The sequence below is a fragment of the Panthera uncia genome, assembly GCF_023721935.1.
Source record: "Panthera uncia isolate 11264 chromosome D3 unlocalized genomic scaffold, Puncia_PCG_1.0 HiC_scaffold_8, whole genome shotgun sequence".
Classification (NCBI taxonomy): Eukaryota; Metazoa; Chordata; class Mammalia; order Carnivora; family Felidae; genus Panthera; species Panthera uncia.
In genome coordinates, this window is record NW_026057586.1 from 47331490 (window position 1) to 47355975 (window position 24486).

At 44.2% G+C, this 24486-nt stretch overlaps 1 protein-coding gene across 1 annotated transcript in view; it reads right to left on the bottom strand.

Moving 5' to 3' along the window:
- Positions 1-24486, bottom strand: part of LAMA3 (laminin subunit alpha 3) — a 279507-nt gene that overhangs the window by 93917 nt on the left and 161104 nt on the right. The window contains exons 25-32 of the mRNA XM_049619625.1: positions 22048-22156; positions 19521-19618; positions 18249-18390; positions 16444-16570; positions 16215-16354; positions 14565-14680; positions 13178-13389; positions 11539-11743 (exon numbers count right to left, since the gene is read on the bottom strand). Of these exons, the coding sequence (XP_049475582.1) occupies positions 11539-11743; positions 13178-13389; positions 14565-14680; positions 16215-16354; positions 16444-16570; positions 18249-18390; positions 19521-19618; positions 22048-22156 (1149 nt within the window). The remainder of the gene's footprint in view (positions 1-11538; positions 11744-13177; positions 13390-14564; positions 14681-16214; positions 16355-16443; positions 16571-18248; positions 18391-19520; positions 19619-22047; positions 22157-24486) is intronic.

The window sequence follows — 24486 nt, forward strand, 5'->3', positions numbered from 1 at the left end:
ATGTTGTGTGTGATGAACACAAACTCGGGACCACGCAGCCCAGACTTGAATCCCAACCTGGCTACTTACTGGATATAGAACCTTGAGCAAAGTAACCTTTTTACAGCTGAGTTTACTTATCTGTAAACACAGAGATCACAATATCTACTTCGTAGGATTATTGTGAGAATAAAATAAAACAATATATGGAAAAGCCTTAGAACAGTACTGTGCACACACGTAAGAATTTGCTCCCATTATTCTTGCTATGGCATTGGCTAAGGGGAGCAAATGGGAGTCCCTACGTTATCCCACTTAGCACACCTAAAAAGACAAATTCATTTTACCTGCAAGGGCTGCTGGCAGGTCAGATGTCACTGCGGTTTTTCCCAGCCCCATCCCCCTGGTCTTCCTCCCTACCTTACACCTGCAGAAATTCTTTCCATAAGTTAGCAAATATTCCAAATCACACCTATAGCAATGTAGGTAGAAAGTGTCAACACTCTGCTTCAAGTCCTCACTCCAGTGCGGTGGACAGAAACTGCGGGAGTCAGAGACTCCTCTTCAAAGCTGGGTAAGTTATGGGCCACTCACAGACTTCCTTCCTTCTTTTCTTGTTTCTTCCTTCCTTCCTTCCTCCCTTCCTTCCCTTTCTTTCTCTCTTCCTTCCTCCCTCGCTTCTTCTTTCCTTTTCCTTTTTTTTCTTCCTTTCATTCTTTCATTCCCTCTCTCTCCCTTCCTTCCTTCCTACCTCCTTCCCTTTCTTCTTTCCCTTTCTTTCATTCTCTCTCTCTCTTTCCAACACACAAGTTTGCATTCACTATAAGAGGGTTCCTAGGCCCTGATTGATAACACCTGCTCTCTTCTTGTGACTCAGACTAAATGCAATCAGACACTCCAGCAAAAAAAAAAAAAAAAAAAAAAAAAAAAAAAAAAAAAAAAAAAAAAATTAGTTAAAAAAAAAAAGACTGGTCCCAGATGACTCCTTATTTCTGGGGGGGGAGCAGTGACGTGGGGCACAAGATTCTGGCGGTCTGGAGATGGGAAAGAAGACAGTACAGACACCTCCCCCCCTACTAAACTCCTCAGAAAGAGGCAACTTTGATCCCAAGAGGAGCTTGGAGATGGCCTGACTTAGGCTGGGCAGGCTCCGCTCCTCTCACCTGGCCAGGAGGAAAAGGATGCTGTGCGAAGACAGTGCTATTGTTACAAACTGCCAACTGGGCACCTTGTCGAACCAAAGTCCATGCTTCTTTTAGCATAGGTGCAGGGCTTCTGGCTTACAGGTGCCTTGATTGAATGCTGGTGCCAAACGAGCCCCTCACACGCTGAACGCCACTGGTGGACAAGGCTGAGGGTGGCCCCTGGAGCAAATGACCTGGACCTGGGCCTTGAAGACAAGGACAGGCAGACAGGAGCCTATTTTTTATATTTTCCCTTGAGTGGGAACAAAAGGTCCTGGAGTGTTTTACAGGGAGGGCAGCTGTGGAAGCTGCCTGTTGAGACAAAGAGAAACGGAAGCAAAATCATTCCTTGCCTAATTATTTCAGAATGCTGTGAGATGATGTGCGGCAAGGAGAGGTGGGCTGAGGGCTTGTGGCCCATCAGTGAGGTAAGGTACAGCTCTGGGCCTCACTCCGCACCCAAGCAGCAGCTGAATGCATAAGAATGGAAGAGAAAAAGCAAAAAGCTAAGCAGAGTGAGAAGAGCAGGGACCTGTGAGCTGACCCTGAGGACCCCAGATGGGACCGACAGGGAAGGGTTAACCAAAACATGGAGAATATAATATCAGGATTCTTGAGCACTGAACACATGAATCATTTGCAGAAACAAGCAGCCAAATGACTTTTTGGTGGTGCCATGACAACAGGGAATAAAAAGGAAACTTCCTCTTGAAAGTCTGGCTGAACATCTCTTAAAAACTACCTCAAGTCAGCCTGACCTTGACATATTTCTCCAGAGAGATGCTCTGCTACCCAAGGAGCTGCCCTCCCTGCAAAGGCAAGAAATTTCCAGCGGAGGTTGCCTGGAGGTGCAGACTGGCGGCGCTGGGAGTGCGGGTCAAGTGAATTCATCTCCAAGGCAATGGGCTTGTAGCCAGACCTTATTATATAACATCTGCGCGTGTGTGGGTGCTTGCTGTGTTGCACAAACAGCTAGAAAATCAGGTGTTAGAGTGAACTCTACCCTTTACTCATTAAATACAGTGGGTCTCTTAATATCACACTCACACCAACCCCAGTCGTAATCTAGAATCCAAAGTCTACCTTATTCAGTCATCAATTCATTCAATAATCACTGAGTGCTTTCTATACACATATTCCTGTGTTAGGGGATGCAGAAGGGAGGGGATAAAGTAGAGTAAGTGGGTCTTGACCTTGGCACATTTTCACTGAGAACACAGGACACAGAGATGCAGAAAGTGAGGTAATCATGTGAGAAATGGGATGGGTAAGCATCTCATTTACGCAATGAGATGATGAGGATATCTCTGCGGACTCATAGAAGGCTTCATGCCTTCTTTGAGTTTGTGCTTTTTTTCATAAAGATGTTTATTTTTGAGAGGAAGAGAGAGAGAGCGGGGAGGGGTAGAGGGAGAGGGAAAGAGAATCCCAAGCAGGCTCTGCACGGGCCAGCACAGACCCCGACACAGGGCTCAGTCTCACAAACCGTGAGATCATGACCTGAGCTGAAATCGAGAGCTGGACGCATAATCGACTGAGCCACCCGTGTGTCCCAAGTTTGTGCTTTTAACACATAACGCTTGAAGGATATGCGTAACAGAAGAGGGGGAAGGAGAACGGATACCTGGAAAACTGAACATATATAAAGTGTTTAGAGGAAGTAAGAAAACCAAGTCGGAGAAGAAAACTGAAAAAAGGCTTATGCTAGGGTAGGTGGGGGCCATATTACCACGAAAGCCAGTCTTCATCCTATCAGGTTGTTGAGAAAGGTTCTTGTGCAGTGATGTGACGAAAGTGGCACCTGGCAGTTCCATGTGTCCCCAAGGCAGCCTGCACACAACATGGCCCTCACCATGCCACACTAGTGCTTAGTACAGGTTCCCCTGTCAGACCATGACCTCTTATTAGTAGGCACGTGTACCTTCTGCATGAGGCACAGCACCCAAACTGGAGACAGTGCTAGATAGAGTTTGAGCAATAAAACATGCTGATATCTGACAAAATAGAATTTAAGGCAAAAAAAAAAAAATCACAGTAATTGAGAAAAATGTTTCATCTGAGTTAAAAATACCAAGAAGATAAAATCATAAACATACATGCATTTATCCACATTACCTCAAGTTTTGTAGACTAGATTAATAGTTCTATGTATTAGTGACAAAATTATGGGGGAAATAGATTTTTAAATCCCAGGATAATTGTGTACTTAGCATATTCCTTTTCAGTTAAGCCTCCCCGCCCCGCCAAAAAAGGAATGAATGAATGAATGAATGAGTGCTTCAGTAAACCAGGAAAAGGAAGGTCAATGAGGAGACCACCATTATCATTTAAATATGAGGGGGTAAAAGAACTTAACCAAAGTGGCAGCAGAGAGCCGTGGAAAGAAAAGGGATAATACATATCTTGCCAGAAGTTGACAACTGATTGACTATAGGGAAAAGGAGTTGATTTTAAGATGATACTGGGATTTCAGGCTTTGGGGACGGGAAGAGACCACTACCAGTAAGTAGGATTAAAAAAAAATTTCAAAGGCAGAAATGGTTTGAAAGGCAGGACAATGGCAGGGGTTTCAGATATGGAATCAGAGTTGGAAGAGTTTGGGAGTTGTAAGGGCCCTAAAAGATCATCTAATCTAACACTTCATCATACATGTGAGGGGACAGGTGCTCTAAGAGTTTAGGGGACTTGTCTGAGGTCCCCTAAATTAAGCAATAAAAGAACCCAGGTTGAACTGATGTACAATGAAGGTAGGATAAGCTAGCCATCAAGGGTCAGGACTGAAGCTCTGGATCTGGAATCATCCAGGAAGGGGTGGCAGAAGCCAGGAGAGTGGGTGGGTTTTCAGGAGGACAAAGTATAGAGGGAAGAAGGCAGACAGCCAAGTACTTGGCAAACAATAATAATAGCTAATACTTACTGGGGCTAGTGTGCATCGGGTGGTGTTCTAAGGGTTTCTGCACAGCATAGTTAATCTTCTAAAGAACTTCACGAAGTAGGTGCCTCTAGCATCTCTATTTATAGACGAGGAAATTAGGCAGAGAGAGAAGAGACGGACTCAGATCACCCAAATGGTGAGTGCCAGGGCACATGCAACCTTGTGCAAACTCACACCATGCATCCTCTCAGGCTGGGGAGCAGGATAGTGAACCAGTGACACAGCCACAGATCATTCAGAGGGTATGGAGGAAGACACTGGTGTTACAGAAGATGTAGGAAGACAGAAAATGTAGGTAAAAACTCTGAGCTCCATCCCCATGGTAGGAGACTCATCCGCCCTGCTCGCCACCGTGTCCCAGTGTCCCCCCAAGCTGCCTGGAATTTACCATTCCTATGAACTGACGAAGTGCATCAAAGGAATTGCTTCTCCGAGTTGGCAGGGCCAATGGGACTCTGCCTAGCTAGAAGCACTTCTGTTCCAAGAATGCCAAGTCTGTGACCTTTTCTGGTATTTTACTTCTCCATCTAACACAAACATTTGGTAAATCTGTGAGGCTTCGCCTAGATAGAGATCCCTCCCCCGCCAGAAAGGTATTCCTTTTGCTCCTGCTCTTCTGAAAAGGCGAATTTGTACAGGTGGCTTCACTGAACATCCAGGTGGACTGCCATCTCCTTTAATTGATCTCAAGATAGCCTGAAAGGGGTTGGCATCATGCTAGTTCTTTAAAGCAGTGATTTGCAGCTTCTTGTATCTTTCAGTGATTGATAGAATCTTCTGAGGACATTCTAGCTCCTCTGTTCACAGAATCTGATGACATAATCTTCCATTATTAAAAGCAATGCAAAGGTTTTTTTTCATGGTCTTATATCAGATTGAATTAGCATTGCTACTAAAAACAAAATCTTAATCAACAGAAGCATCTTTAAGAACTCAGTGTAGGGTCGGCCAAAAGAATGGATTTTTTGGCATTTATACAACATAATTTTAAAATATTTTCTGTGTTACAATCAGAGATTGAAGAGGAATTAGAACAGGATTTTACATTTAGGTAGAAAGGTAGTGATAATTTTACCAAACTTTTAATGGATTAGGAAACAGACCCAGCGAGGCAGAGTAACTTGCTCAGTCTTCTAGTCAGCTAATGACAAAGGTGAGTCGAGGGCTCAGTTTTACAGTTCCAACTTAATTTATTCTCAGTTGTCTCTAAAATTACACCAGTTTTTTTTAAAAAAATGTTTATTTATTTATTTATTTATTTATTTATTTTTGCAAGAGAAAAAGAGTGTGAGTGGGGGAGGGACAGACACAGAGAGGGAGAGAGAGAATCTCAAGCAGGTTCCTTGCTGATAGCACAGAGCCCGATGTGGGGCTCAATCTCATGAACCAGGAGATCATGACCTGAGCCAAAAATCAAGAGTCGGGTCCTTAACCAACTGAGCCACCAGCCACCCCTAAACAGTTTTAATTAAGTAGAGATTGAGTATTGTGGATTGCTACAATTATTCTTATAACTTATTTTAAAGTAGATTAATATTTGTAAGTTTCATTTTATTTTAGTATGATAAACTTGAACACCTACAAACAGTGAAATAAAATTTGAAAATTCCAATGTTTAAGTTTTGTGATCTGTGATAATTTGTACAACTCCAAGACAGTCTGTTGTATCACTGAGAAAGGTTTTTTCCTTTTTGTTGCAAGTTCCAGACATCTTCGATCATTTCCTTCACATGAACTTTAGGTTCCTCTAAGCACATTCTTCATTTCCATCAGGAAATTTTGTTTGAGGGTGAGGAGAAGATCATTCTTTTCTCTAATGTTTTCTTTTTAGAAAAAAAAAATTTTTAATGTTTATTTATTTTTGAGAGACAGACACACAGAGTGTGAGCAGGGGAGGGGCAGAGAGAGGGGGAGACACAGAATCTGAAGCAGGCTCTAGGCTCTGAGCTCTCAGCACAGAGCCCAATGCGGGGCTCAAACTCATGAACCATGAGATCATGACCCGAGCTAAAGTTGGACACTTAACTGACTGAGCCACCCAAGCGCCCCTCTATTATTTTCTAAAAAAATAATGCTTTGGTAGCCAAATTATGGAAAGAGCCTAAATGTCCATCAACTGATGAATGGATAAAGAAGTTGAGGTTTACATATACAATGGAATACTACTTGGCAATGAGAACGAATGAAATATGGTCTTTTGTAGCAACATGGATGGAACTGGAGAGTGTTATGCTAAGTTAAATTAGTCATACAGAGAAAGACAGATACCATATGTTTTCACTCTTATGTGGATCCTGAGAAACTTAACAGAAGACCATAGGGGAGGGGAAGGGGGAAAAAAAGTTACAGAGAGGGAAGGAGGCAAACCATAAGAGACTCTTAAAAACTGAGAATAAACTGAGGGTTGATGGGGGGTGGGAGGGAGAGGAAAGTGGGTGATGGGCACTGAGGAGGGCTCCTGTTGGGATGAGCACTGGGTGTTGTATGGAAACCAACTTGACAATAAATTTCATATTAAAAAAAATAATCCTTTGGGTAATCCAGAGCTTTTTCAGCATAAACAGTGGAATTACCATGAGCAATTTGTGCAATTTATAGTCATAATAAACTGAAAGTATTTCTTGCATTATCTGTCAAGGGCCCTTTCATGACAAATGTACTTTGATCATGGAGAGATATGTCATCCCATCAGGTTATTACAGTCTCTTTGGTAAGGTCAAGAGAACCAATTTCACCTCTTGGTTTAGGTGTGATACAGGCCAATGAGATCCCATTCCTGTTGATGTTTCCTTGGGCTTGGGCAGAACTACACAGTATGCCTTTGTCCTGAGTTAGGAATTTTTCAATCTACTGAATTGTCATTGGCTAGTGAAACTTTGTAAACACCCCTTATAATTTCTATTAAAATATTATGGTAAATCTATTTATCTATCACAGATGGTGCCTCAATGCATTTTTCCAACTTTTAATGTATTCTTGATTTCCTTTTTCTGTGGCAGCAGGATTGAGAAACGATGTGTGAGGTTCTGTTTGCAGCAATTTATTCTGTTGACCAGTTACCCCCTTTTAGAATTCTCCCTTTTTCAGACAGAGAATTCCTCTCTGCCTCCTGCCTGAAAACTGCTTCTCCATCTCCTTGGTTCCTTTGCCTCCAACAATGAAACAAAGGTACCCCCTGCAGAACCCACACCTGGTGCTTCCTCCTGGGTGGCCACGCCTACTCCTTGGGGTCCTCAGTTACTCTAACCAATCCCAAACTTCCATCTCAGGCCCAGACTCTTTTTTTTAATTAATTAATTCATTTATTTTGAGAGAGAGAGAGAGAGAGAGAGAGAGAGAGAGATATTGAGCACAAGCAGGGGAGGGGCAGAGAGAGAGGGAGGCACAGAATCTGAAGCAGGCTCCAGGCTCTGAGCTGTCAGCACAGAGCCTGATGCAGGACTCAAACTCATGAACCGTGAGATCATGACCTGAGCCGAAGTCGGACGCTTAATCGACTGAGCCACCCAGGTGCCCCCCAGCCCCAAACTTTTTACTTTTTACTGTTCAGCTTTTGAAAGAAAAGCCGAAGTAGTCATTATGGAAAAACAGGACTCTGTTGGTCTGCCACACACTTATTTTGTGGCTTAGTAAGTTTTGTTTTAATTTAACTATAATGTTTTCAGTATTTAGGACTTTAAAAGTTTCTTCACACAGCTGTGATTGAGGCCACTACAGAATCCTGGGCTCCATCCTCGGCCAGCACTCTCCCTCCCTGATAACCATTCTGCACACCCTTGTTTATCTTCCTCTCCTGCTCTTCCCTGAGTTTCGCATCCTCTAGGTCATGCATTGCTTATCCTGTTCAGACAAAAGCTTGTTCTCTCGGCTTTTTTTTATCTCCAGATTCCTGCTATGCCTCTTGAGTGAGCAGAGGATTTTTTTTTAACGTATATTTAGAGAGACAGAGACAGACAGAGCATGAGCAGGGGAGGGGCAGAGAGAGAGGGAGACACAGAGTCCGAAGCAGGCTCCAGACTCCAAGCTGTCAGCACAGAGCCCGACACGGGGCTCGAACCCACTAATTGTGAGATCATGACCTGAGCCGAAGTTGGACGTTTGATTGAATTCAGCCACCCAGGTGTTCCAAGTGAGCAGAGGATTTTACTGCTAAGACCTCCCCTTTCGTTCATCCTGCTTATTTGTCAGATACTCTTCATGCTGAAGGATTCACACAAACCAATTCCACAAAAAGACACTGAATTATTTCCTTTGATTTGTCCTTCAAATATATTAAAATGAAAATAACTATTCCTAATTCAATCTGTTTGCCTTTTTTATAACACCCTGGATTTCCTTTTCTGAAGCCAGTCCTAATTCTATGGTTTCCTTTGGTCTGGTGGATGTTCTAGGAGATATCTGAGGATATTTATGTGTGTTTTAGACAGTGTTTCAGCAGCAACAGACTGGCTTGGATAACTGTCTTTCAACTGTTGTTCTAATTCTTCCATGACCACTTATCATACCAAGATGGAAGACCTTGTTGGTGTTGCTGTCTTGGCTTCATGGAGAGAAATATTCCATCTTCCCTATCCTTGTGGATGTTTCCATTGAGAGCCACACATTTTATTTACAAATACTCTGGAGCTCTGGTGTTAAATGTTTATGATTGGCTGTCAGTTTGCTGTCTATAAGAGGGTTTTGTATTTCAAGAAAGGGAGATTGGCAGCTACGGATTATAAAAAGGGAGACGCCAGTGGTAAGGGAGTAGTAGAAAATAACAGTGCAACAATTGCTATTTGAGGGAAGAAGGCCTTTGGGAGAGGTAGAAAAGAACAAGATGAAAAGTGTAGTGGGGCTGTTAGCCTCCAGAGGGAAAATGACACCCATCAATGAAAGAATAGAAGAAAAAAAGCCAGCTATATGAAATAAAGAGGTCAGGAGAGGAGATGTGGAAAGGAATACCAAATAGCCCAGCTGAAATGAGGTAGTGATGGCCATGTGAGAGCAAATCTACATGATTCTGGCATTTGTCCAGCTACTTTTTTGGACCAAGGGTTGAAAGAGGGGGAATGGAGGCAATTTTCCCTGGAGAAGCAAATCTAGGTCAGTAACGAAGTCATAGGATCATACACCTCTTTTACTTCTCTCTCTCCTTTCTATAAAGTTCATTGGGTCGTGATCAGCGCCGAGAGGTCCTTTTAGCTTCCTGCTTCTCCACCTTCTCCAGCCACAAGCCTATAAGCATCTCCTGGGCACAGTGTGTCTTCTGTTCTTTAGCATTCCTGCATTCCTTTTTTTTTTTTTTTTTTTTTTTTTTTTTTTTTTTTTTTTTTTTTTTTGTGAGAGAGAGAGAGACAGAGCATGAACGGGGGAGGGGCAGAGAGAGAGGGAGACACAGAATCGGAAACAGGCTCCAGGCTCCGAGCCATCAGCCCAGAGCCTGACGCGGGGCTCGAACTCACGGACCGCGAGATCGTGACCTGGCTGAAGTCGGACGCTTAACCGACTGCGCCACCCAGGCGCCCCTGCATTCCTGCATTCCTACAGGTGCTGGTGGAAGTCTGTGATTCCACCCTAAGTGCCATTGTCTTCTTACGTCAGTAATTAACTGGAAATAAGTCAGACGTTTTCACAGGCCCATGGGCACATTCGACACCCAATGTAGCATCTTCGGTAATGAACTAAGTGCCTGACTTCCTTCCAGAGAACAGCTTAAGCACTGGAGGGAACAGAACCTAATGTAATGTTAACTAATGGTGGTGAGAAAACACTGAATATCACCTCCAAATTCTTTGTGCAAATCACACTCAGTTTAGGCTCCTGGTTTGAGAAGAATGAGCAACTGAGCTGACTCAAGGGGGACTCACACCTGTGGTTTTAAAGACTCAGAATGTTTCATGACTCAGGCTGTCACTCAGCTTCCTTTCCTGTAGCACAAAGGAGCTGTTAGGCACCCGGGCAACAATTAAAGGTGTGGTCAAGGGTCCTTCCTTAGGCTGCTATAGACAGTTGAATTTTCTCCCCCAAAAAGATGCGTTCAAGTTCTAATCGCCAGGACCTGAGAAGTTTGGAACTAGGGTATTTGCAGACATAGTCAAGTTAAGATGAGGTCACGCGGGAGTAAGGTGGCCCTAATCCAATTTGACTGTGTCCTTATAAGAGACACATACACAGAGGAGAATGTGAAGAGCAAAACACAGAAAATGTGAAGAGCAGAGACTGGAGTCATGCATCTATAAGCCAAGCAACTCCAAGACCTGCTGGCAACACTAGAAGGTAAGAGAAAGGCCTGGAACAGATTCCCTCCCAGAGACTTCAGAAAGGGCATGACACTGTCAACACCTTGATTTTGGGCTCTTAGCCTGACGATAAGAAAATAACTGTCTATTGTTGTAAGTCATCCCATTTGTGACAATTTGTTACAGCAGCTACAGGAAACTAACACAGCCGCTCTTGAACTACAGTCACGGATGCCTGCCACCAGCAGCAACCGTGCCCCCGCCGCTGTCTGGCCTGTCACACCCAGATCACAGGCACGGACTCCAAACCATCCATTCCCCATCATGGGTGGGAGTATAGGGCGGGTGACGCCCCTTACGCTTGCTTGCTCCTGCACACTGCCACGCAGGCCTGGAATGTGGTGGCTCTGCTTCAGTCTTCCTGCCACATAACCTCCTGCTCCACTCTTTCTAGCTTGTGCTCCTAGGAGACTGGATCTAGCCTTCATCCCTTGTGACCATTCACCAGTCCTGCTGAGATCAGGTTGACGACATGCAATCAGGTGACACTGGCCTCCAGTTTCCAATGAGAGCTCAACCTGCTGAGCAGAACCTCTTAGCAAAGCAGTGTCTGCGGGAGCTGACGTCGGCCACTGTTTCTTATCAGTCGCTGGACCTCTCGGTTAGTCCCCACGCAGCCCCACTCTCAGGTCAGGCTCTCTAGAGTATACCTACCTATTTTGCCTGTCTACCCCCAACCAAGGCCCACTGTGGAGGCCCCAGCCCCGCTTCGAGCTTGCCTGTCTGAGACAGGGTGGCAGGCCTGGGGGCTTTGGACCTTGTCATGCATGCACTGTCCTCAACAAACCTGCCCGCTTACCCTAGAATGAAGATTTGGAGCCCAAACCTAAATACAAATGGCTAGTGCTCACCACAAGGTGACACAGTGGAAGAAATGATAACTTAATTATGCATACATATGGGACACACTGAGAACAACGCTGGAGTGAATGGGTAAGGCTGTATGACCTCAGGCGACTGGCCATCCACCTCCCCAGGCTCCCCAGGTCCGAGGGGACCGCTACTCCACACGCGACAGCCCATTCGGTGGGGAGCTCCACCCTGAGGTGAACACAGTGCAGTCCTTGGAGCTGTGAGACACGGGAAGTAATGGTGACCGGAGCGTGCGGATGACATCTTCCTATAACAGGCCCTAACAAGCGAATCCACCTGAGCTCACCTGCACTGCCCGTGGTCCCTGTCACACTCCGGGGTGGCCGCCCCAATGGCGCCCCTCCTGGAACAGTTGCAGCCTTCGCAGCCGGCCAGGGGGTGGAAGCTGAAGGAATGCGGGTCACACACCTCACACTGGGGCCCGACCGTGTGGGGAAGGCAGAGGCACTTCCCCGTCGTCTCCTCACAAAGGCGCCGGCCACAGTTGCATGCTGGCCAGGGAATAAAGAGACATGGTGTAAGGGTTAGACACCGCCTGGCCACCAGCAGGACTTCACCAACTACCGGGATTTCCAGAAGCTTCTAAGGGTCTGGGAGAAATGTCTCACTTTTTCTTCACTATGGCCATTATTGAGCATGGTAGATCTGAAAGGTATCTTTCTTGGAGCCAAGACCAACCATACCACCTGCTCATGGCAGACACAGTGTGAGGCACAGCTGGACCCACTGGCACCGAGACAGGTACTCAAAGGAACCCACCTAGCTGCAGTTACAAGCCATTCTAATGAGACACCTCTCATTTGACAGAGGGTCCTGTTCCTCACAGGCTCCCTGAAGTGCCTCCACATCACCCTAGTGCACTGAGCTCAAGGTCAGGGCATGATACAGCAGCAGGATCCCCATTAGGCATCGGCTGATCTCCAGGAGAGGACTCTGTGTGCACCACACCAGGACCTCTCACTGCACATGGCCTATGCTGACCCAGCATCTCAGGCCACAAGATGGTTCTTAGATAAAATTCCCTGGGCTTCCCACTGAGACAGTACTATGCTCCTGTGACTCTGGCCCTCCCCTCCTATTTCTTTTTTTTTTTTTTTTTAAGTTTTATTTAGTTATTTTTAGAGAGAGAGAGAGCACACACATGCATGCATGAGTTAGGGAGGGGCAGAGAGAAAAGGAAAGAGAGAATCCCAAGCAGGCTCCATGCTGTCAACACAGAGCCCAATGTGGGGCTTGAACTTGTGAACCGTGTGATCATGACCTGAGCCAAAGCCAAGAGTCAGATGCTTAATCAACTGAGCTAACCAGGTGCCCCACCTCCTCCTATTTCAGTTGAACTCTGGTTAGGCTGCAAAAATTGAAGGGGCTTCCGATAGGAAGAGGGATTGAGCCTCCCAATATTTCCATGCTTAAGGCTCTTTACACTCACCTGCTTTGCCAAGTGCATGGGACCCATAACATGGGAAAAACAAATGTTTCTCTTCTAGAACCTACCTACTCAGAATGTGGTCCATGGACCGTTGGCATGGGCATCATCTGAGTCCTTAAAAGACATGCAGACTCTCAGCCCCCAACCCAGGCCTCCTGAATAAGAATCTGCATTTTCACAAGATCTCCAGGTGACAGGTGAGTCTCCAGGACAGTGAAATTCAAGAAGGCCTGCCCTAGGGGCACTTGGCTGGCTCAGTCAGTTAAGTGTCTCACTCTTGATACTGGCTCAGGTCATGATCTCACAGCTGTGAGACTGAGCCCTGTGTTGGGCTTCATGCTAGGCATGGAGCCTGCTGGGGATCCTCTCTCTTCCTTTCCCTCTATCCCTCCCTCGTTCTCTTTCTCTCTCTCAAAAAAAAAGGCCTGCCCGCCCTAGCTGACCATCACCCACCTGGGGCCAGAGACAACCTTGGATGACCCAAACATGCACTTACGCTTGCAGCGTGGGAATCCATAGTAGCCCACTCGACAGCGGGTACACCGTCGCCCAATGACATTGGGTTGGCACTGGCACTGCCCGCCCTCTGGGCTGCAGTGACGGCCAATGGCCCCAGTAGGGTGGCACTCACAGGGCAGTGCGCCCTTGTGGTAAAGGGCCACCAGGGATCTGGCAGAGTTCTTACAGAATCCAGAGGCCGTCTGGGGGCTGTGAAGACAAAATAACTCACGGTATTATCGCGGGAGGCATGCCCAGTAAGAGTCCCAACCTCTCCTTCCCTCTTGCTCCACCAAAGGGTGTTTTAGGGACAGGGCTTTGGAGTCTGGGAAGAAATGAGAGACTATCCCACCCCTGGATTCACAGCCAGTGACAGCCACCCTTCCTTGTGCCCATCCACTCCAGAGCACATCACAGGACTGGCTTGTGGGAACTTTTGAGAGCTGAAATAAAAGGGTGAAAATTCACCTACAGGATGGATTCCATGGTATGTGAATTATATCTCAATAAAGTGGTTACCAAAAAAATTATACCTATATGTGTCTATACCAATAACAATAACAATGAAGAGGAAGACAAGGCAAAGTACCTATATTTATTGAATGCTGTGTGTTAGAAGTTTTGCCTACGTCTCAACCTCACAACCACCCAAGTTAGGCCTAAGCCTCATTTCATAGATAAGGCAACTGAGGCTTCTAGAAGTTAAGCAACATGCCCAAGGCCACAGAGCTACAGAGTGACCAAGGAGGCATTCAAACCCATAGCTATTTGACTTCAGGGCCTTTACTCTTAATATTTTCTGTACAGGAGACATTTGCCTACCAGGGCAACCTGGAGCTCCTGGGTCCCTCAGGAAGCCTCCCAGGGGGCAGGGAGTGTCTGCAGAAGTGAAGAGTGGGAACCGATACTCGGGAATATCCTAGGCTCTTAGCATTCAGGGACACAGGGTGAGGGGACAGGGAAGTCAACCTCTCTGTGACACTCCTCATTCAATCAGATGGCAAACGAGAGGGAGAATCGGGGCTGACGTGCTCTCCCAGTAGAAAGTACCCCTTCTGGTTGTCTTTTAGGAATCTGAGTTGGACAACAGGAAGCAGCAAAGAGGCCAAGAAACTCCTAAGCACCCCATGAATCCCAGCTTGGAGGGTGAACCTCTGGTAAGATCGATGTTGAGGATGGTAACCTTGCCCAGACGTGCAGGACAAGGTCTGGTGTGGGATGGTGTATGCAGAGGAAAAGCACCTCCCGCCCCAGACCCAGGACTCACTGCCACCTCCTTGGGCACCAGGAAGAAGAAGACAGACCCAAAGGCCAGCCCCACCCTGGGCCTTGCTCCCAGTGGGAATGTGGGAGAGCCTTCTGAATCTCCACAAAGTTATACTTACTCAATATAAAAACTGTTTCCTCCACAATTGGTGATAAACTCAAATGATTTGTCCACTGATTTTTTGTGAAGTATTTGGTAGTCGTAATTCTCCGCAGGCACCACCAGAACACGGACCTAAAGGAAACCTGTCAGCGTGTCTTTGGATTTCCAACAGCAGGGCACACCTACAGCTATTCATTATATTTTCTCTTCACTAAGATCCATGTTCTTTACTGTTAAGCCCAAGACCAACTGAAACAGGATTTACGAAAAAAAAGAATCACAAGAACTACTTCAAGCCAGTGTTAAAGGCTCAACTCACGTCCCTATGTAGGGAACAGCATGGGCCGGGGCCGGTCCCTCAGAGCACCTGCTCAGAGAAGCGGCAGCCTGAGTGCTATGTGGGGATAGGAGATCTAAGGGGTGAGCAGGAGCCTGTTAGCACTGCCAGGGCCCCATGTGATCTATGCCTGGGGTGGCTCTGGATCTCCAAAGGTTGCAATTTGTATTTTTAAAGGTGAACAAACCAAAATGGCAGGATCAATGGGGGAAACTCGGACCGTGGCTTGCCCTGAAGTTTACATCATGTCAGGCACTTTAGCATGAATAACTGCAGCCCTAGGCTTTAAAGGTACTGCTCGGCTCTCTTACTCTTACTACAGATCAGACTATTCCAGTTATAAATGCTATAGGAAATTTCAAATGTCTTTGTCAACTATTTACCACCTTACAGCTTACAGAGAGCTCACTGCCCTCATGTTAGTCAATCAATAAGCATTTGCCAAGCACCATGTGCCAGGTGGTGTTCTAGGCACAGGAGATATAAAGTGCATAAAGCCAGGTCCCTGTCCCTAGGAAGATGGCATCCTCAGAGAGAGAAGGAAGCATGAGGAAGAAACTAGAGGGTCACACAGCAGGGCCTGGACAATGTTACCTGGCTCTCTGGAAGGCTTTACAGGCATTGAGTGACCATGATCCCATCAACCAAGGTAAGGAACAGGGTAGGGGATACCTGGGGTTGTGCAAGTAACAGGCTTAAGTCTGAGGGACTCCTAAGGTCTCTGGCTATGCAGATATGCAGTAGATGGTCCCAAACTGGTCCTGGAGCTCAGAAAATATCAGAGATGAATTCAGAGATGTGGTGTCATTCCCCCCCAGAAGAGAGAATGGAATCAATGGGTACAGATGATAGCATCCACAGAGAAAGGACAGAACAAGAGGGCTTCGCTTCAAACCCAAGGGAATGCCACCATACGGGGACAAAGGGAAAAAGAAGTCACTGAAGGAACACTAGAGCAATTGAGAACAAAATGAGAGAAACAGCTATGGCAGCCCAAAAAAGAAAGCTTCAAGAACAAAGGAGTATTACATGCTTCAGAAAGAGACCAGTCAGGTGAGGAGTGAGGAGGGGCTGATGTAGAGTGAGATTCTTGTTCACCAGAGTTTCTTGCGGGGACTTTTCTCTTCCTGTTCACTTACGTATTGTTCTAATTTCCTTTGACATTAATTGTCGCTGTTTTTTTTTTTTTTTTTTTTGTAAAAGGTAGCCGTAAAATTTAAACATTTTTCTATAAATATGACTTCAATTCCCTGGTGGAGATGTCATCACGAGCCAAACAGGCACACAGAATGGCTGACCAAGGCAAACTGAGGGACAAGAAGAACATACCAACACTAAGGACTTTCCTTCTGGAACCTCCACAGTCACAGCTATCTCTGGCTCTGAGATGTCAAACTCAACCTGATCTTCAGCAATCACTTGGTCCCTGCAGCCAAGTGTGTGGGGGCAAAAAGAGGCACGGAAGACACCTGGGGGCAGAGCAAGAGAGGAGTTCCTGTCACAGTAAGGCATGGACGAGCCGGGCAATCAGCCATGGCACCTGCTCCCTGAAGCTCACCTGCCCACTGCCGCCCTCCGTCCACAAACACCTGTGTGGGAAATGTTGGGTGCGCTGACTGATAAAAATGGATGACAATGACATATCTGCCCAGGTGTGGTACAAGTCCTCTCAGGGTCATTTGGTTCTAAGTGGAAACAAAGAAAAAAAAACTCTTCAAGTTGCAGAACTATGAATATTTAGAGGTTAAAAACCAAAACAACCTAGGTATTTACCCAAGTGAGGTGAAAACCTAGGATCACACAAAACGTTCACTCGAATGTTTACAGCAGCACTATTTGTAATCAGAAAGACTGGAAATAAACCAAATGACCCACAACTCAGAATGGATAAACCAGTGGTGGTACAACCATAAATGGTACTGGATGGAGTGTAATTTGGTACAAGGACTTTTGAAAATTGTCTGGCAGCTTTTACCAAAGTCAAACATATCACTGAACAACTTCACTCTTAGGTACATAAATGCACAATGTTTGCCAAGAGGCTATGCACAAATGTTTCCTGCATTCAAGAACTACTTGTAATAATCCTGTAACGAAGAGTCAGACTCCATTTTGGATGTCTGATCCCTGACAGGTGTCAAGCCCCATCACTCATTTTTAATATTTTGTCCCACACCTGCACAAGCTCGTAAGAAAGCCCGGGTGCACATCCCTTGGCACGGGCAAGAAGTTCAAGGCATACTAATTCTAGCCCATGGGAAGGGAGCCCTCACCTTGGATTCTTCCACCTTCCCGACACCCCAGCCCAACCACAGTGAACACCAGAGTCATGCCTCAACTTTTGCTCAAGCTTGAGTGTGAGCCCTGCTCTCCCCAGAAAACCTCACTATGTGAGTAATGAGTCTTTTCAAACCCTCAAAAAAACCCCAAAAACCAAAACAAAAAACACACACACAAGAAAAACAGCAATAATAAAAGATTATCTTCATCTTTCAGATGAGAAACATGACTTGAAGAAGGCAGGTAATTTGATAAATGTCATACTCTAATTGAAGAGCAAAGCCAGGCCTAGAAATCCTTTGTCATGATTTCAATTCATTTCCCCCTATGATTCTAGGTGGCCTTTCCCTTACGGGATCTTATTAAATTTTATCTCCAAATCCTGTTATTTTTCTAACTTGATGCAATGTGAAATGACATGAGCCATCTTTAGGATTAAAAGGATATAATATCAGGACAAATGGTAAGTCCTACAATTTCATAATTTACAGTGAAAAAATATAGTCCCTTACTATATTTCATCTTAATGCTACAGGTTATTAATCAATAAATGTTGATTGAGAATTTCCTGCCCAAAAGGCATTTTGCTGGTATAGTTGGGGATGCAAACTATTTAAAAAAAAAATCTGTTAGCCAGAGTAGCTTTTGAAAGTGCTTGCATTCCAACTTGGGAAGACAAGAGATAAACTCAACAATATTAAATACCAGTAGCCCATGAAAATATGAAGTGTCACAAAATGGGCCATGAAAAATTGCCGTATGACTGCGTAGACAGAGATACAGAAAAGGAAGAGGACATCAGGATGGGATGGTCATAGACAGGATTAGACAGATGTCTCATGTGAGGGATTCCCCAAAATTGAGAGTAGAGGTCCTCAAACTCTACGGACATGCAAATTCCTTGGAGAATTTATTAAAACACATACTCCTGGCCCCCACCTCCAGAGTTTCTAACTCAGTAGTCCTGGGGTGGGCTTGCAAACCTGAATTTCTACCAAGTACCCAAGTGATGCAGATGCTTCTGGTAAAGGCCACACTTTGAGTACCATGATTTCGAAACAACACACTCGAGAGGGGTCCCACCTGTGGTGCCTTCAAGGTGACTCCAGTAACATCAGCAGAAGGTGAAGGATCTTGGGGCAGGAGAAGGGAAGACTCACCACTTGGGACATCCAAAATTAATGCTGTTGGAGGAGTTTTGAGAACCATGGAGACACAAGAAGCACTGAAAAAAAATATTAAAATAACAACCAAAAATGGAACTGTCCATTGGTGAAGAGGTAGACTGTGAGCATAAGACTGTGTGACATCAAAAGGATCCAGTCTTGGAAGAACCACAGGACTGTGGATATCTTTGGACAGAGACACTCAGTGTAGTCAGTTAGCCAAGTGTATTCCAGGAGCCTGCTTGATACAGTAAGCTAAAACAGAAATAAAATCTTAATTTTGAAAAATAGTAACCAGATAGAAAGAAACTTAACAAACTTTCCTTTCTAGAACTAAAATTCATGTTAAATGGATTGATGCAATGAAACATTATTATTCACCTCTAAACATACATGTTGACATAAAATTATATAAAAACAAACAGGACAAATGCACATCATTTCTTTCAGGCACAGCTAGATTTCCCTGTCTTGGTGGTTGCTGTAGCCCTAACCATATGCTAAGATTTCATGACTGTGTCTGTAAGTTATTTCTGAATCTACAACAAAACAACCCTCCCAAAACCCCGATAATCACTGGTTAGCTAATTCTCATAACATAGTGAGGTGGGTCATTATTTTCATGATTTAAAATTTTTTTTTAATTTATTCATTTATTTTTGAGAGAGACAGAGACAGTGTGAGTGAGGGAGAGTCAGAGGGAGAGAGGGAGAGAGAGAATCCCAAGTAGGCTCTGCATCATCAGCGTAGAGCCCGATGCGGGGCTCAAACTCACGAAATCGAGAGATCGTGATCTGAGCCGAAACCAAGAGTCAGATGCCCGACTGACTGAGCCACCCAGGTGCCCCCATGATTTTTTTTTTTTAATGAAGAGCTTCAGACACAGACATTAAAGGGTGAGAACAAAGTGAGCCTTTGGGAGGGCTCAGAACACAAGTCAGTAAGTACCGTTGAGGGAAAAGCTTAACCATTTCCCTCAGATGCTACTCTGTCAGCTTCCTAAGACTATGGAATTCTGGAAAGACTGCCAGGGGAAATGATTTAGCTCATTTTTTTCTTTTAAGTGATCACCAGCCTTTAGCACCTTGGCCTGTGATCACTTCTGAAGGGAAGCATAAAGTCACAGCTTTGCAAGTCCTACAGTACCACTCAGAGCACCAACAAGGGAGAAAGGAAGGGAACTCATTACCTTTGATTAACATATTGCCCGTAACTGGCAATGCACTTGACTTGAGGTCTCAGATATTCAACTGAGAATTCTTCAATGGGTATGATACAAATTTGATGCTGTTGAGCAAATACAATGCAAAAAGGTACGTCATGGTTATTAGCAAAGCCAATGGTATGGTCAAACATACTCTTAAAAAAGCTGTTAAGTACAGAAATCGTCACTGTTATTTTAAAGTAGTAAACATTGCAGAATGGCACTCCCTATGACATCGTTATGTACAACAAACCCTTTTTCCTAGTATACAGGATCACTGCCTAAATGCTCTTGGAATAGTCACATGAATAAATGAAATCATGAAAGTTCAAAAACAACTCTTTGTCAGTGACTTTTGGTGCCTGTTTCTCTCTCCTGCCCTGGGTTGATGCTGGCTCTTCAGATGCCTTGGCAGGGAGAGGGGGAATGTGGGAGGCAACAAGGGAGGCTGCCATTCAAGCCTGTTGTCTCCAGCTCCTGCTACAAATAATCTTACTTGGGGTGCCTGGGTGGTTCAGTTGGTTAAGCATCCAACCCTTGATTTCAGCTCAGGTCATGATCTCATGGTTTGTGAGTTCGAGTTGTGCATCAGACTCTGTGCTGACAGCACGGAGTCCGCTTGGGTCCTCTCTCTCTCTCCCTCTCACTCTGCTCCTCCCCTCTTGTGCTCTCACTCTGTCAAAAATAAACAAATAAACATTAAAAAAAAAAACCAACAAAAAACAGGGGCGCCTGGGTGTCTCAGTCAGTTAAACGTCCGACTTGGGCTCAGGTCATGATCTCACGGTTCATGAGTTCGAGTCCCATGTCGGGCTCTGTGCCGACAGCTCAGAGCCTACAGCCTGCTTCAGGATCTTTATCTCCCTCCCTCTCTCTCTGCTCCTCCCCTGCTTGCACTCTGTCTCTCTCTCTGTCTCAAAAATAAATAAAAATTTAAAAACAAACTTGATGTTTAAAAAAAAATGAAAAATAAAAAACAAAAACAAGAAAACCCCACAAATAATCTTTCTTAATAGAGGAGGACTCAAATCTCAGGCACATTTGGGCTTCACTGAAGGAACTGTCTCCAGAGCTAGTTTTTTACTTATCAATACATTTTATTTTAATCAAAACTGTATTACCGGCTTGATCACAAACCTATTCAATAAAAATTTTTATTGAACACCTACTACATGCCAGGCACTGAGACTAGGGGATCCTACAAGACCAAGATGGATAATACCCCTGCCCTCACATAGCTTAAATTGTAGTTAGACATCTGAATGATATTTGACTCTGAATGACATTTGATTACGTCAAAAAGGACAAACTTATGCTTACTAGATAAAGATTCAGTCCTGTTATAATTTCCAAAGATGAGGAGGTTAAGATTAGCTTGGATTGTTATGTTTATAAAAAGAGTCACAATTTTAAAAAGAAAGTCTTAAGTCATTACATAATTTATGTAATAACTTTTAACAACTCAATGCAAAATAATTTTTCAGAGAAGGCTCAAAGTTTTTAATACTGTCAAGCACAAATATTTAAAACATATCAGAACAGGCTGGCCTGGCATTTCCCAGAATGTGATACATGCTTAATATTAGCAATGACAGGAAGTTGCTTCATACTTAGTTACTCTTCTGTTCCCTGAGACATTTATTATAAATCTAGCCACCCCTCCCTAGCTCAGATCCCACTGCCTGTGTTTATCATAATTCTCAATATTTTTTTTTTAATTTTTTTTTAACGCTTTTTTTGAGACAGAGAGAGACAGAGCATGAACGGGGGAGGGGCAGAGAGAGAGGGAGACACAGAATCGGAAGCAGGCTCCAGGCTCTGAGCCATCGGCCCAGAGCCCGATGCAGGGCTCGAACTCACGGAGTGTGAGATCGTGACCTGAGCTGAAGTCGGACGCTTAACCGACTGAGCCACCCAGGCGCCCCAATTCTCAATATTTAAGTCGTGCTATTAAAAGGAAGGCATGAAGGGTATTTAATCTGCCAAACTTGGAATTTTAACTCTTAACGATATATATCTAACTGAATACTATACTTTTTAAGATAGAGTAACAACAGTCTGGAAAAGAAATACCAGATGATTGCAATCTTGAAAATTCTTAAGGAATTTGCCAAGAAGCTAATAGACATAATAAAATGGAAAAATGGGAAAGAAAATAAGCAGTAACTAGTGCATTTCTATATACCAGCATGATAATAAATTGGGACCTATTAAGAATAAAAGATACTTCGTTCATAATAGTAACAATGGATAAACATTAATAAAATAGAGTTTTGTGAGATATGTTCAAATGTGATGACCAAACTTTACTGAGTGCTATAAAAAGGCTCAAATAAAGGAAGAGGCAAGACAGAGTTCTACATGGGAAGGAAAGACATCATTAAGTTGGCAATTCTTCACAGGTTCATTTTAGAGATGTAATACAAAGACCGCCAACATTTTTAATAAGTTTTAAAATATAGATATAACAACAAAATGCTTCTACAACTCAAAGGGCAAAACAGAAGCATACCAGAAGGAATCGGGCCCCACGCACTTTGAGCTGAATGTCTGCATCTGCTAACAGTTCATAGACAGCGATGCGACTCCTGCCATCAGTCACAACACTCCGGCAGAGGATGCTGCAAGAGGAAAAAGTTTTCTTAGCCTGACTTCTCTGGTCTCCCTGACTTTGTGTCTCCCCATGGGATAGTTGACTGCTCTTCAGCTTCTCCTGTTTATAACCAGGTTGCTGACGGCAAATTTTCCTACACAACGAGTTTAAGAGGGATGTATGCAGTCCACAAGCAATATAAGAGAAAGAACCTTCCGACTGTGGTCTGAGCTGCATGTCTCAGGGCAGCTTTTCCAAACCAGCTTGATGTAATACTCGGTCTAGTCATTGGGAGAAAAAGTCCCAGGGTCAATAACATCTGATCTCCTAGACACAACCTATGAGAAATTTATCAGTATTGTTGGTGCCATTGGTGACTGAAGATGCCTACTGGCCTCCCAGCGATGATTCCACACCATGTCAGCACTAGGGCTGGCCTTTCTCCAGCCATGAGAAACCAGAGCTTGCCTTTGCAAGCTCAGTCTGCTTTCCGCATCCTTCCTTCCTCATTGTACCAGCTACGCTCCTTACCTCCACCCCATCAGGTGAAATATGGAGTTCAGGAACATTTCAAAGGTCACGGTTTGGAACCAAAGAACACACTCTAATGGCACAACCCCTAACGGAAGTATTTTCGGAGAAATGTTTCTGACTTCATATTCTGTAGCAACTTTTCTGTCTGTAAATACAATTTGGAAACTAGAGTCAAACTATATCTATCTCTGAGAAGAAATGACTGTCTGAGAGATGTTTGAAAAGATTGATGCAATGACTTTCTGGCAAAGATTAAAATGAGATAGTATATACAGAGCCATGGTTAGAAACTCAATGAATAGTTGTGTTGTTTTCTCTTTTGTGCATGTGTACATGTATGAAATTAAAGTGCATTCCTTTTGGATTCAATCATAACCCTGGGAGTTAAATATATTAAGTGATTCATTTAGACTTAGTCTTATCCATATCCTTTTAAAATTCTTACTAAGAATAGACAAACGGTAATAACAGGATTGATTTCATCATGAGTGATCACCTCTCTTACAGAAGGCAGATCATATTTATCACAACACTGTTCTGAAAAGTGGTATTTTAATTAGCACCGCGACTTTTCTGTTGGGATATTTTTTAAAATAACACCATTAGAACTCACTCGAGAATGTTGGGAAAGGTTCAACCCTCAGCAGGAAAAGCTGCAGTGTCGAAAGGGCCTGTCATGTGAAATAGGCTTTTATGGGTCAAATATTTTCCAATTGCACCATATTTTTGGACTCCAGTACTAATAGCCTGTTCATTTTCACTTAGTCACATGACAGCCAAAGTAGAGAAGAAGGAAATATTTTAGAGGAGTTGAAATAATACCACGAGACTTTCCTGGAAATGGTTAAACACATTAGAAGGAAGTCCTAGTCTAATACAATACTGTCTTGGGATTCTAATGTCCCTGGTGAAGAACCTGGGGCTGTCATGTCCAGAGCCAAAACGATCTGTGGAATACCGCACAGTTCTCCTCCCCAAATGCCATGCAGACAGAGGTCATGAAACCAAGCTCGTGGCTTATGGAACCCTGGAAGGGTGACCATTCTTTCCTGAGCTTTGAAAACACTTCTCTGCTTGGAACAGATGTTCTCAGCCTCTTCTGAGACGGTTCGGAGAGCCACCAGGGACATTAGGAGTGTTTCCTACTGGGCTCTCAGCCATCACCACCTTGTATCCTGTGGAGCAGGGATCAAGCAATATGATCTGGAAAGCTGAGTCAGAGAGCTGAACCAGAGGGTGGACTTGGAGGAACAGGGTACAGAGGAGCCCTGCCTCAACCCTGTGGCCAACAGTCTCCAGGACTCAGGTGGTGAGGTGACCCACCCACCTAGGAGTGTACATTCCAGCGGTTGCTGATGTCATCCACAGATTAAACTAACATTTTCAGATAATGATAGAACATTCTGGAGAACTTTTTTGGCCCATCTGGTACTCCTATTAAAAATCCAAATGCAATTATGTCCTTTGTTTTTTTTGTGGGTTTTTTTTTGTTTTTTGTTTTTTTCGTTTTTTTGTTTTTGTTTTATCATCACCCCAGAGAAAAGGGCTGATGAGATTTTTTAAATGATTTTTAAAAGAAGCCCTCACAGCTGCTTTTTTAGGGTTGCTGAGAGCATGATGTTAATTCAATAACCATTTCATCAAGTCTCATAAAAGTTTCCATTCTAAGTTCCTAAAAGTAACTCTTTTCATACGTTCTTTTATTTGCAAAACAGGGAAAATGTCCAACTACTTCAGGTCATTTGAAGTTTGACAAAAAGCCACAGGCAAGTAGTGGTAATAAAATGTCCAAGGCCTTGGCCAAGAACTGGGTGGGTTCATTGC